The sequence below is a fragment of the Lampris incognitus genome, chromosome 14 (genome assembly GCF_029633865.1).
Source record: "Lampris incognitus isolate fLamInc1 chromosome 14, fLamInc1.hap2, whole genome shotgun sequence".
Lineage (NCBI taxonomy): Eukaryota > Metazoa > Chordata > Actinopteri > Lampriformes > Lampridae > Lampris > Lampris incognitus.
This window is the reverse complement of record NC_079224.1, coordinates 26,947,767-26,962,009: the sequence shown is the minus strand read 5'-3', so window position 1 is coordinate 26,962,009 and position 14,243 is coordinate 26,947,767. Positions and strand designations below refer to the sequence as shown.

The 14,243-nt window shown below is 42.0% G+C and overlaps 1 protein-coding gene across 1 annotated transcript in view; it reads left to right on the top strand.

The window, feature by feature from the left end:
* The window catches only part of LOC130123787 (contactin-associated protein-like 4), a 137,361-nt gene that overhangs the window by 92,261 nt on the left and 30,857 nt on the right, over window positions 1-14,243 (top strand). Inside the window, exons 12-15 of the mRNA XM_056293077.1 lie at window positions 2,413-2,575; window positions 4,629-4,756; window positions 5,712-5,882; window positions 6,659-6,877. Coding sequence (XP_056149052.1) covers window positions 2,413-2,575; window positions 4,629-4,756; window positions 5,712-5,882; window positions 6,659-6,877 — 681 coding nt within the window. The remainder of the gene's footprint in view (window positions 1-2,412; window positions 2,576-4,628; window positions 4,757-5,711; window positions 5,883-6,658; window positions 6,878-14,243) is intronic.

The following is a 14,243-nucleotide window of genomic DNA, read 5'->3' as shown; positions in this document are numbered from 1 at the left end:
GCAAGGACTGAAATGACAGCAGGATTAGAACATGTATGCGGCATGGTGACGCAGTGGTTAGCACGGTCGCCTCAAAGCAAGAAGGTCCTGGGTTTGAACCCCAGGGTTGTCCAACCTTGGTGGGTCATCCTAGGTCATCCTCTGTGTGGCGTTTACATGTTGTCCTCGTGTCCGCGTTGGTTTCCTCCAAGAGCTCCGGTTTCCTCCCACAGTCCAAAGACATGTAAGTCAGGTAAGTCGGAGATACTAAATTTCCCCTAGGTGTGTCCGTTTGTGTGTTTGCCTTGATGGACTGGCGGCCTGTCCAGGGTGTTTCCCCGCCTTCCACCCAGTGAGCGCTGGGATAGGCTCCAGCACCCTGTGACCCTAATAGGATAAGCGACTTGGATAATGAATGAATGCACAAACAGTTGGACTGAATGAATGATAGGATGAATGAACAGACTGAAACTCAAACCCACGACACCCAGAGCCCTAAACATGTTAAACAGTTCATTATAGCATTTTGCGCATTAAATTAATTTTTAGAAGTCTTGAGAATGTTCAAATATTTGTTGCATTGTTTTACAGTCAAGAAAAAAAATGGGTTACAAAGGCCTATATTCTTATTGATCTCAATTTTTTTTTTCATTTAGTTGACAATAAACTTGTCTGAAATAAGAGGATATGAACTCTTGAATTTAACTTAATAAAGTAAGCACAAACCCAGCTACAGTCTGGTGTCAGTTGTGATGTGAAGTGTATGTAGTAAGGGATGAGGAACATACTGATCCATCAGTCCTTCAGGGCTGAGCCTGTGAGGAAGCAAGAGGTTTCACTTTTCCCAATTTAAAACAGCGCCAACTTCCATTAACCTCTTGATTCAGCATTTCCTTGTTTATTCCCTTATTGCTGTAATCCCTCATTTTAATGTAGTTAGTTCCTGATTGGATCTTTAGATATTTCGTTAATTTTATGGACATACATATATTTTCACAGATAATGCCAGATGTTTTTAGTTTGTCCTACTTTCAAACATCTTCATGACCTCATGTCTTTATGCCAAGCCCACACAAATCTCTAATAGAACTATCAAAAATATTAAATTTGAAATGGAGCATGAATTTGACAACACACAGGAAGCCTAGTGTGGTTGTAGTCGAAATAGAGCAAGCAAACCTTTGAAACTGGTCAGCGAGGCTGGAACAAGCCCAATGAAAAGCAGTGTTGCATGTGAAAGTGTTGGTTTGTGTCGATGGATGCTTGGGTTGTTGAATAGAGGTAGGGAGACATGGAGGCAGAATGGATGACAGATTGGCCGATAAATAATAGACACAGATGGACAGGATAATGGATGGAAGTGTAAATCGTTGTGTGGGTGATAAGGCAATGGAAAGAGAGAAATAGATAAAAGCTCAAGCTCTTTATGTCCTGCTCTGTGAAAGTGCTGACTCAACAGAGACCTGTCCAGTCAGTTTCTCACTATCCTGTCAGTGACGAACTGTCACATTGTTGTGAAAACAAATTTTCTGTTGTTTAATGTCCATGCCGTATTCATTGTCAGTGTAAGAGGCTGGGAACTCATATTGTAATCTGCCTGAGAGTCTTGCTGGAAGTTAAAAGGTAGTAATGATTCAACAAAACTCAGCACTCAGAAATGTTTTCATATCCCAGCTTAATTTATGCAGAGTGACACAATTTGCTTCTGAAGTGTTTTTTTTGTTTTTTGTCAGTTTTAAAAGGTGTGGGAGGACATCCAGGTAGCATGGCGGTCTATTCTGTTGCCTACCAACATGGGGATCGCCAGTTTAAATCCCCGTGTTCCCTCCGGTTTGGTTGGGCGTCCCTACAGACACAATTGGCTGTGTCTACGGGTGGGAAGCCGGATGTGGGTATGTGTCCTGGTCGCTGCACTAGCCCCTCCTCTAGTCGGTCGGGGTACCTGTTCAGGGGGGAGGGGGAACTGGGGGGAATAGCATCATCCTCCCCCGCGCTGCGTCCCCCTGGCGAAACTCCTCACTGTCAGGTGAAAAGAAGCGGCTGGCGACTCCATATGTATCGGAGGAGGCATGTGGTAGTCTGTAGCCCTCCCCGGATTGGCAGAGGCAGTGGAGCAATGATTGCGACGGCTCAGAAGAGTGGGGTAATTGGCCAGATACAACTGGAAAGAAAAAGGGCGGGAAATCCAAAAACAAAAAAAGGCAGGAGAAATAGGCATTCATCTCTGGTTTCACAACTCACTCCATCTTGGCCTCCATCACTCCTATGTGTCAGTCTAAACGGCTGAAATAGATTGAACCAGATATTTCCACAAATATAAGTGGCTACAGTGGTTGCCATAGGTGTGAAACATTGAAGGAAAATAATGGGTTGTTTGTGAATGGGTTGGTTTTGGTGTGTGTGTGTGTGTGTTTGTTTGTTTGTTTGTTTCAGAGGGCTCTCCATTTAGTTGGTGGGTGGGAGGTCCATCTCCGGGGCAGATCCAGACTTACTGGGGCGGCGCTTTACCAGACAGCCAGCAGTGTGCCTGTGGCCTGCAGGAGAACTGCCTGGACCAGAAGCATTACTGCAACTGTGACGCCGACCGCATGGAATGGTACTGTATGGTAGTCGCCCACACTACCCACAGTGAAACAACTATAACCATTTTAAAGATTGAAAATGAGAATTTTGATCCCTCTTCAAATCCACCCAGCCTGTTACAGCTGAAGATAAGATGATATCTGCTGCTGCTGCTTACACCAGGGTACTAACATGACTGCTGCTAACATAATGACTGGTGAATTTGAACATTTGTTCTTCATCAATGTACACATGACACATGTTATGAGAAATCACACCTCTGTCTCCACAGATAAACACTTTTTCCTTGCTTCTTGTCATCTCCTGGTTGAAGCAGTTTGCTTAATGCTGACTTTATGATGCTATTTTTACTGGCTAGAGCTCCTCCTGCTCCTCAATATTTCATCACATTCACAAAGTGCTCCATATGACAACAGCCTACAGTCCTGGATGTATTCAGTGGCAAGACTGACTGATAGATTTTAAAAAAAAAACGATGAACATGGGTGTAAATGGACGGTTGTTCTTGTTCAGATATGGGCCCGCATGTAAAAAAAATAAAAAAGAGGTTTTTAAAGACAGAGTGCGGCGTAGCCTCGGTTATCCGGGTGGTATTTAATAGAGATGCACTGGTTGCAATTTTCTCGGTCGATTCTGATATTATTTCTTTTTCCAAAGAGCTATAATTGACAGCATACACAAACATTTATGTAACTTTACTTTAATGGAAATTTTAATGTTATGTTCCTAATAATACATTGACTATTAAATATAATTTTCTCCAACATTTTCTCCAAAACTGCACCAGGTTACAGGACCTTCTTTCAGTCTCACGCAAACAAATCCAAAATAAAAACATGCTCTAGGTTATTTGACAGAGCTTTTTTGTACAAATGATATCCCACTGAAAATGAATTGTAGTATATCCCACTTTATCTAACATGTTTTACTTTCCCAAAGTAAACGACGGTTTTCGACGACATATTTTAGCGTATGTGTGTGGCTGTGACGTTACTGTCTGTGCTGCTGTATGTGACGTTACTGTCTGTGCTGCTGTATGTGACGTTACTGTCTATGCTGCTGTATGCGCGACGTGAACCATCGTGCAGCACATGCGTGTATTTTTGACTGGCACAGAATTGGACAGTGGTGTAGTGGTCGTTGAGGAGGTAGGCATACTTCGACCTAGATGAGTAGATCACTAAGTAGAAAGTGGGTATACTCTCCAATACATTTCAGTGGCTTTTTGGCTGGTAGGTGATTATACTGTAAATTGACAGAAAAAGAGGTGGGTATACTCTGTATACCTGTGTATACCCTCCACTACACCACTGGAATCAGATATATCTGAGTCTGACCGGCCGCTTACCGGTCATGGCCGATCAAGCTGAAAATTGGCCGATTCTGGTCACCGACCGATCAATCAGTGCATCTCTAGTATTTAATACCTTTAACTATTATGCACCTTTTTAAAGCTCTGGGTTCGAACCCAGGGGTTGTCCAACCTTGGGGGTCATCCCAGGTTGTCCTCTGTGTGGAGTTTGCAAGTTCTCCCCGTGTCTGCGGTGGGTTTTCTCCAGGTGCTGCAGTTTCCCCCACCATCAAAAAGACATGCATGTTAAGGTTAATACTTTAGTCTGTGCCCCTGACGGAGGCATGGCAAGATGAACTGGAGTTGGTCCACGGGCGATACACTAGCGGCTGCCGACTGCTCCTAGCTACACAGCTAGGATGGGTTAAATGCAGAGAAAGAATCCCCACAGGGATTAATAAAAGTAGTAAAAAAAAAAAGTTCTCCTGAAAATTGTCTTTAGATTGCATCAGCTTGCTATGGTCACGTCAGTGCAATACATTAGGCTTGTCTTCTCCTACCTCTTTTGAGAGCTATTGTAATATTCATCTAAGTATACTTCAGTTCAGTTATCAGTAATATTAAAAGTGACGGTTGTTATGAACACAAGTTTGCAGTTTATGCTTGCCCCTCTATTTTTGTTGTTAATGTATTCTCTTCTTCTTCTGCTCCTCCTTCCTCTTCTTCTGCTTCTCTCCCTTCTTTTTCTGCTCATTATTCCTCCTCTCTCCTCCAGGGCTGATGACTCTGGCCTGTTGATGCATAAGGAGACCCTCCCCGTCCGGTCTCTGGTGCTGGGGGACATCCAGAGGCCCGGGTCAGAGGCCGCCTACAGGGTTGGACCCCTCCGTTGTCATGGAGACAGTAAGTCCAGTTGCCTTGTTGCCTCCGGCACTGGGATGGTCTGATGGTTGTGTGCCATCTCTCCCCGGCTCTGTTACACTGCTATCCAACTGGCTATAGTAAGACGGGGATGATGTTATAATGTGCCTTTTCAGACAACTTTTTGTAAAACTTTGTTTTAGTAAAGCAGCTAGTACTTTTAATTAAGATATTTCTGATTGAGTAATTTTTCAAAGTACTATTTTTTAGTGGATGAAGTTGAAAACATGCCAAAAAAAATCAGAAATGGGTCTTTGATCGGCTTCATATGCAAATAGGTGTGACCATTAATTAGAGTTTCAATGGCCATGTGTACCATTCAGAGGATTGGGGCATAATTGCAGTCACAGCATTGTAAGATAGTGACAGATGTACTCTTAGGCCCCCCCTCAGTTCAGGAATGGTCGTTCCCTCTTCACATAGATGGCCTCTTTGACTCCTTGTTCAAGACAGCGTTTCTTCCTATCAAGGATGTGCACATCCTCATCCTTGAAAGACTGGCCACTGGCCTGTAGATGGGTGTAGACTGTGGAGTCCTGGCCTGACGTGTTAGCTCTCCTGTGTTGTGCCATCCTCTTGGCCAGCATCTGTTTAGTTTCCCCAATGTACAAGTCATGGCAATCCTCCTGGCACTTAACAGCGTACACTATATTGCTCTGTTTGTGCGAGGGGACCTGATCCTTGGAGTGGACCAACTTCTGGTGCAGCGTGTTATGGGGTTTGAAAGCAAATGAGATGCGGTGTTTGGAAAATACCCGTCTCAAAACAAAGCAAAAAATCTTTATATGTAAGGTACCTTAGAGGTACCTTGCTTAGTGAGATAAATCTACATAAATGAGAAAAAAAATTGTCTTTGTTGTTTGTTAATTAGCTGAACAGTTGGCTCGTTTATGTATTAGACAGGAGACCACTTTAATGAATTTTCACTGTTTTCCAGAGAACCTTTGGAACGCGGCGTTGTTTGACAGGGAGACATCGTACCTGCACTTCCCCACCTTCCACGGAGAGTTAAGCGCAGATATCTCCTTCCTGTTTAAAACCACGGCCTCCTCCGGGGTCTTCCTGGAAAACTTGGGCATCAAAGACTTCATCCGGATTGAACTCAGCTGTAAGTAAAGCCCGATTTCAAAGGTTTTATTTGCATTGAACTCATCTCTTTGTAAATCTGGTTTCAAGGATTTTATTTGGCTTGAACTCATCTGCAAGTAAAACCTGGTTTTAAAGACTGCATTCAAATTCAACTCACTTGTAATCAAAAGATCTATTTGGGTTTACTCGGCATAAAGTAAAATCTGGTTTTTAGGATTTCGTCTTGATTGTATTCATCTCTGTACCGGATTGATGCTACTCTCACATCACATATTTGATCTGGTCTTAGAATTTGGTAAGCATTAATGTGTGCTCACATTGTGTGTTAAATGGAATATGGTCATACCCCAGAGGGATTTTGTTGATACCATTCTAATGTGGCTCATTAATAGGCTTACCATTACTGCCACAATGTGTGTGATTTATTTCGAATACACCATAGACATAATACCCAGAAGAGCATTCTTTACTGCACCAGCTAAGACACACTTATGGGCAGCTAAAAGTTTGTGCTATTTAGAAAGCCTTTTATAGACGCTTTGAAACAGTTGGACAGCCCCCTAGTTTGTCCCTAGAAACCTCTTTTACTTCAATTCACCCCTTTTTTTATTTAAATTGCTGCTTGAGGTAAATCTTTTGTGATGTTTTCCATTTATAAGGGATATTTTATCAGGAGAGAGAGAAAACATACGCGACAATGAGCAGTATCGTCTCTCTTCTCCTCCTAACTCCTCCCCCTTTTCTTCATCATCACCTCTGTCTTTCTATCCGGTCCATATCCCCCTCCTCCCCCAGCTTCTACTGAGGTCCTCTTCTCCTTTGACGTGGGGGATGGGCCATTGGAGGTGCACGTGGAGGCCGGTGCCCCACTCAATGATGACAGGTGGCACCATGTACGAGCGCAGCGAAACGTCAAGGAGGCAACACTACACGTTGACAATCTCCCTTCCTCCACCCAGGAGGCCCCCGCTGATGGACATATCCACCTACAGCTCAACAGCCAGTTATTCATAGGTGGTGTATGTGTGTGCGTGTGGCAGACTACATCATTAGTAGTTGTGTTAGTGACTGAGAATATTTCCCTCCTTGTCCCACAAGGCTTGTTCTCTCTCATTCTCCTTACTTTCCTTCACATGTCTGCATGTAAGAGGCAGCAGGCTGGTACTGCCTGCAGCTATTTCTCTCTTTAACCCCAATTTCTCACTCTCTCTCTCTCTCTATCGATCTATCGATCTATCGATCTATCTATCTATCTATCTATCTATCTATCTATCTATCTATCTATCTATCTATCTATCTATCTATCTATCTATCTATCTGTCTGTCTCTTTCATCAACAGCTGTTGAGAGAATTTAGATCTTTTAGCTCTCTGACTTTCTGTACGAGCAGTAAAACTTCTCTTTCGGCATCTCTCTATAGTTCATACCAGTCAGGACTGTGAGAAGTATTGTGCACGGCAGTCTGGTTATCCAGGGCTTTGGTTCAGCACAGTTCATTCACATAGAAGTTAATTGAATGGAGTCATTTGTAACTGAGTGTAGAAGGGGATATAATACCTATGTCTATATGCTCCAGCTAGACTGGGAGAGGAATATGGTGGCTATTTCACATAGTCTGAGTTACTTATAGACCACTTGCAATCTAAGATGCATACATTTTTTTTGCATGTTTTGTGTTTGTGTTTTTGCATGTGTCCAAATGTGCGTCTGCTTGTGCTGCGCAGACAGTCCAGCATAGAGTGTTGAACTCAGCGAAGACAGAGATAATTAAATGTCCATTGTCCTGTCCAGGCAGCCCACATGCACCATCTCCTTGTCCCCTCTTTCCCCCTACTACATTAATTATTGGAGAGTCCATAATCAGGAATATCTGCTTCTTAAACGCAATCACACAGTTTCCCTGGAGCCACGGTCCCTGTCATCCTGAATAAACTCCTGGATCTACTACTGTCACTCCTGCCTACTATTAAACAATTAATAGTTGATATGGGGACAAATGTCACAACCCATCAGGAGTCTGAGCTCACCAAAAATGATTTTTAACATTTTAAAAAACCGTGGAAAGTCCATTTTTGTATCTGGCCCCATCCCAGCTTTCAGTCTTGTCACTGGTCATTTTAGTAGATTCCTCAGTTTTCACACTTGTCTCCAGTGTGCCAGCAGGACTCACAATATCGGCTTTATTACAATTTTTAACTTGTTTTGGGATCGTTTCTCTTTCAAAAGGGATGGGATCCATCACAACAAGCAGGATAACCAAATGCTATCTGTGAACTTGCAGCATGCAGTGCAGTCCTTCCCGTGTGACTGAATGTTTACATCTCACCCCCCGCCCCCCCACCTCAACTCACCTCACCGCACCTCTCCACCTCACCCTCCCTGGATCCTCTCTCTTTCACTATGGTTCAACCTCTGTGATGTTTCCCATGAACCCCCATAGATTCCTCCTGTCATGTAAAACCCTGTTCAATCACACTGATGTTTCTGTTTCTGCTTCTAAACCTCCCACGCCCATGGACATTACAAATAGATTTTTAACTGCACTTAAAAAGACCCACTAAATCAAGAGAAACCCTTGCCTTATTTCTCTAGTTGATAAAACCGATATGCCTACTACTACTGATGTCAAGTTTGCTCTTTTAACTGTTCGATCCCTTTCAAATAAGACATTTTATTTTATTTGGGTGGCACAATGACACAGTGGTTCGTGCTGTTGCCTCACAGCAAGAAGGTCCTGGGTTCGAACCCCAGGGTTGACCAACCTTAAGGGTCATCCCTGGTCATCCTCTATGTGGAGTTTGTATGTTCTCCCCATGTCTGCAGTGGGTTTTCTCCAGGTGCTCCGGTTTCCCCCACATCAGAAAAGACATGCATGTTAGGGTTAGTACTCTGGTCTGTGCCCCTGACCAAGGCTGGCAAGACGAACTGGAGTTGGTCTCTAGGTGCTGCACGGCAGCTGCCCACTGCTCCTAGCTACACAGCTAAGAGGGTAAAATGCAGTGTAATTTTCCTACAGGGATCAAGAAAGTATCTCAAAATTAAAAAAAAATAATTAAGTGATTTTATTTTATCTGAAAATCTTTACTTTATGTTTCTTACTAAGATCTGGTCCAAACCATGTAAACACAGCTTGATTTTAGAATTATGCCCCCATGATTATGATTTTATCAGCTCCCCTGGGACTTGTGGTTTTTATTTATTTATTTTTCATAAAAACACTATTTAATCTGCTTAACAGCAGTAATTTTATTAATTTTCAGAGATGATTGTCAGAAACATAAAACATCCACATGCTTCCTTTTGGGAGCATAAACAAAAATAAATAAATAAAAGGGCTCGTGGTCGGGGTGGTAGGCTAGATGTTTTATTTTTAAAAAATCTTTTAAATGTAGCCTGTTACCTTCTTATTTCTCTCTTCTTTTAGTTTTGAAAGGTGCTGTATAAATAAAGTTATTATTGTTATCATTGTTAAGGCATTTTCCCCAGTGATGTTAAACTTGCCAGAGTGATTCCTCTCTACAAGAATGGGAGTAAACCTGTTTATGGAAACTATAGGCCTGTTTCTATCTTGTGCACTCTATCTGAGTTCATTGAGAAGATCATATATAATCAGACTGCTACCTGTCCTCACACTTAACTGTATGAATTTCAGTCTGGCTTTCAAAAATCCCATTCCACGGCACCTGTTATTGTATTTAACTGATTACATCAGGAAGGAGATAGACAAAGGGAATTTATATGATATTGTAATGTTAGATGTACAGAAAGCACGGTTGATCTTGCTATTTTACTGTCCAAACTCTGATTTATAAATGGCCTGAAGTCTGTCTCTTCATGTAAACTGTTTTTATATGCAGATGACTCTGTAGTACTGGTTTCCCATAAAGATAAAAGTATAGTCAAAAGTACGCCAAGTACAGAACTTCTTAATGTCAGCAGGTGGATGACAGATAACAAACTGTCATTCCATTTAGGGAAAACAGAATCCATACTGTTTGGGTCAAAACTAAAATTGAAAAGATTCCCTGGTTTAGGTGTTCTTGTTGGTGATACTGTGCTTGCAGCTAAGGGGTCAGTCAATTACCTTGGCTGTGTGCTGGATAGCCATATGTAAGGATTGGGCCAGGTTGAAAAGGTGCTCACCAAGATCAATCAAAGAACATGCTTCATAGCAAGAATTTCAACATTTCTGGAAAGGAAAGCAATGGTGACCCTGGCAGGGGCTCTTGTCTGGCCTTATTTTGACTGTGCCTACTGTTCCTGGTAGAATTTCCTATCTACGTACCTTAAAAATAGACTTCAGAATTCTCAAATCAAGGTAGTTGGGGTTATTGTGAATCTCCCTATGAGAACTCACCTTGACCCTTCTGATTTTGAGAGCCTTGGGTGGTTGAAATCACAGGATAGAATCTCTCAGATTGAGTTGTGCATGGTACATAAGATTGTGCATGGTGCTATCCCTCAATACCTAAAAAGATATTTTTATCCAGGTGATGGATATTCACAGCCATTCCACTAGGGGTAGTTCCACTGATTTTATTCCTCCCAGGTTTAAGAGTAACCTGGAGAAGGAAACTTTTCTGTACATGCCAGTAAATCTGTGGAATAGATTGCCAGGAATTCTTAAAATCATAAGCAGTTTGGGGGATTTCAAGCTGGCGCTTGAGAATTGGCTTAGGGGTTATTTCCAGTAGGATATTTTGTCTGATAACAGGGTGTCTTTATTTTATTTCTTGGTTTTGTATTGATGTAGCTTATTTATTTTAATTATTTTGTACAGATCCAGACTTGTATATAATCTGTTGAGTGGGCTGTGATGTAATGATGATATATTGATGTAATTATTTTTGATGTACAGAGTTTGAATTAGTTTTATTAGATTAGCGGCAAAAAGGGCCAGGCATTGTCCAGTAAAGCACTAGGGTAGTGATTGATGTTGTTAATACAGTGAATAACTTGATGAGTCCCAATGCAGGCACAGGTGATGATTGTATTGTTTTGATTAATGTTTTTGTGTCATTCTTGCCATGTCCGATCTGCCATCTTGACCCCTCCCCTGCGCACACCCATCTCCAAAGAGACCACAATGGAAAGAAGCCTTAGGGCTTTATTGTGTTTTCCTCACCTTTCCTTTTATGTAAGCACTCACTGCCCTGACAGAGCTGGTGTTTGTTTTTAAAATGAAATTGTCAAATAAGATCCATTAATCAACTTCACACCAGATGCATCCTGAAATGTAGTAACTGCTTTAATTTCCAACATAGCGAATTTCCAGTGCTGTTTTTTGAGACATTTTTTACATTCCCTTGTTATTATGGTTTAAAAGAATTAAGATCTGTTTCAGGACTGTTAACATCTTGTTAGAGCTGAGGAGCACTGCTGGATTTGTAGCTTCTGTTTGAGAAGGTTGCAGTGATAACGTCCCTGTTAGGAGTTGGTTTTCGTCGATAGTTCTTAGTTCTACTTCCTTGTTTTGAGGTGGAGATGCTTGAGATTTTTTTTCTTTTTTGCACAAAGTGTTTAATGGTCACTTTGATCTCCACTTCACATGTCTCTGATGCTGGTTTTCATTACCATATCATTCCGTATGTTTCGCAGCTCACAGTAGCCTGAGTTTGTGCTGAGAGACTCTTGTTCTATCAGTCAGAGCCGAGGACTGTCGGATGTGTGGTTGAAGTCTTCAGCTCTACAGAAGGATCTTCATGTAGCTTTGCTTCCTTACTCTGAAATGCTCATATTTTGACACGAAATGCCACTTTTGACGGTTCATTTGATCTCAACTTCACAAATGTTTCATATAGTTTTTCGTTCTCTTTTATATGAACTCATCATATGGAGTGATGTCTTGTTCTCATGTTGAGACTGTAATCCTCTTTGTAGGACTGAGGTTGTGCTTTGCTGTCGAAGGATTGAAATCTTCCCTGCTATCTTGATTTTTCTCCTAGTATCTTTTCTCCTTAGCTGATTTTTTGTTCTATGCCAGTATTTCCCAGTAAATATTTGATTCTTGTGAAATGAGTTTTCTTGATATAAAGTATATTTCTAGGGATGTTACCTCCCTTGGAGAACAGTTTTCTGATGTCTCTGGGTTTGTATTAGATACATCATCATATGGCTTAGACCTTGTTTTAGTTCATAATAGCTTGGTTGTATGTCAAGTAAGTGTAAGTCTCATGCAGCCTCTCCAGTATAGTTTAGTTTCCTTCCTTTGGTTGAGAGACGGTGTTCATCAGGGATTTCCCTCCACTTCCTGGTAAAGGCAGTGTCAGGATCTCTCTCGTGAATTATTAAACATAAACATATGTGACTTAGATTCAGAAACACATTTTCTTGAATCTGAAAATCTTGCCTTTAGCAAACCATTTCCCCCCTTTTTTCTCCCAATTGTACTTGGCTAATTACCCCACTCTTCCGAGCCGTCCCGGTCGCTGCTCCACCCTCTCTGCTGATCTGGGGAGGGCTGCAAACTACCACATGCCTCCTCTGATACATGTGGAGTCGCCAGCCGCTTCTTTTCACCTGACAGTGAGGAGTTTCACCAGGGGGACGTAGCGCGTGGAAGGGTCATGCTATTTCCCCCAGCCCCCCCCCCCCCCCGAACAGGTGCCCTGACCGACCAGAGGAGGCGCTAGTGCAACGACCAGGACACACCCACATCTGGCTTTCTACCTGCAGACACACCCAATTGTGTCTGTAGGAATGCCCGACCAAGCCGGAGGTAACACGGGGATTCGACCCAACAATCCCCGTGTTGGTAGCCAACGGAATAGACTGCCATCCCACCCAGACACCTCCACCTTTAGCAAACCATTTTAATTTAGATACAACTTCAATTTAAAGATGACTTTATTGAGCATGTTCAAAGCCTTTTTCAGTAAAAGATTGCTTGAGAATTCTTTTGAATTTACCTTGTCATCCCATTTTGCTGTCTAGTGAGTTCAATATTGTATATTGCTGCTATCAGAGAGTAGAGACTGGAATAGAGTCTTGCAATGCTTTGTGATTTATTGGTGTGAAAAAGTACTTTACTGAACAATAGGAGATTGACCTGCTCAAGAGGGAATTGCCGCCAAGGCTGAACTCTGAAGACAGGAAGAAATTCGATCTGTGGTCTCTGCAGAAATATGTTGTCAGGTGTGCACAAGAGGAGGTGACCGTGTTGCAACCAAAAGAAAAAGTAATGATTCTGAAGACTAGTGTGTACTTGTAAAAGGAGCATAGGAATGCCAAATAACAGGGCAAAGGAGGAAAGATATAATTCTGTGTCAGTAATTACAGGCCGTCTCCATATTTGATGGAGGTGTTATTTGTGCCATTTAGGCCTTTATCTTTTTTGCCTTTTGATGAAAGCAAACAAAGGAACTTGCATCTCTGTTTTGTATCCCAGACTGATCAGAAACTGTATGTGTATGGGAACATTTAAATACAGATTTTAAACTAAAAGTGTTTGAGTTGCATAATGCTGTCATGCCACAAATATGCAACAGATGAAATTGTGTGTGTGTGCTTGCGTGTTAGTGCATTAGGGTGGGCTTGTGTGTGAATTTGTTCATGTTACTGTACGATGCACAAGTGGTTGTGTATTTCTTATGTTTGGTTATGTATTTCTTATGTTTTCTTGTTATTGCTGTGTTTTTAATTTCTAATTTCAGGTGTCCAGCCCCAGTTCAATATGAATCTTAAACTCTGTTAATGATTATTGCTGAGTTGTTGAAAATACTCAAGAAACTTCTCAGGCAGTCAACAGGTTAGTTCATCAACCAGCCAGTCAGACATGCAGGCAGCCAGCTAGTGAACCACACAAGCAGCCAGACAGCAGTGAAGACAGACACAGTGGCGACAGACACAGTGGCTGACCAGCCATGTGTCCAGCTAATATTCAACATGATGTCAGGCAAGCAAGCTGATATAAGTAAAGTCCCTGAATGTGTTTTCACCTGCAACTTTTTGTTTCATTGCCCCGTCATTTTGTGAAAAACAGCATCAGAGTGCTGACAGTGCTTTGCTTCAGGAGTTGTAGGCGTGATGTGTGGATCTGCTGAAGATGACAGGAGAAGAAGAAAAATGAGAATGAGGATGAATAGCCCTGACAGTCTGCACACACAAACAGAAAGAGCAAGAGAGAAAGAAGGAGAAGAAAGACGAGAGAAAGAAGGTTGACAAAGAGAGAGAGAATGATGTGTGTCTGTAGTAAAGCCTGTTTGTTCGGGAGACCCTGGGATATTTGTTATTTCTGTTGTCTGAGACCGTTTCTTTCCTTTATTCTTTGCTTTGTGGTGGTCTTTTCTCCTGCTGGGTCACTCTGGATAAGAGTCTGCAAAAGGCGTGTATGAAAATGAATGAAAATTTTGTGTAAAAATTATTTTTAGTAATGCTATTT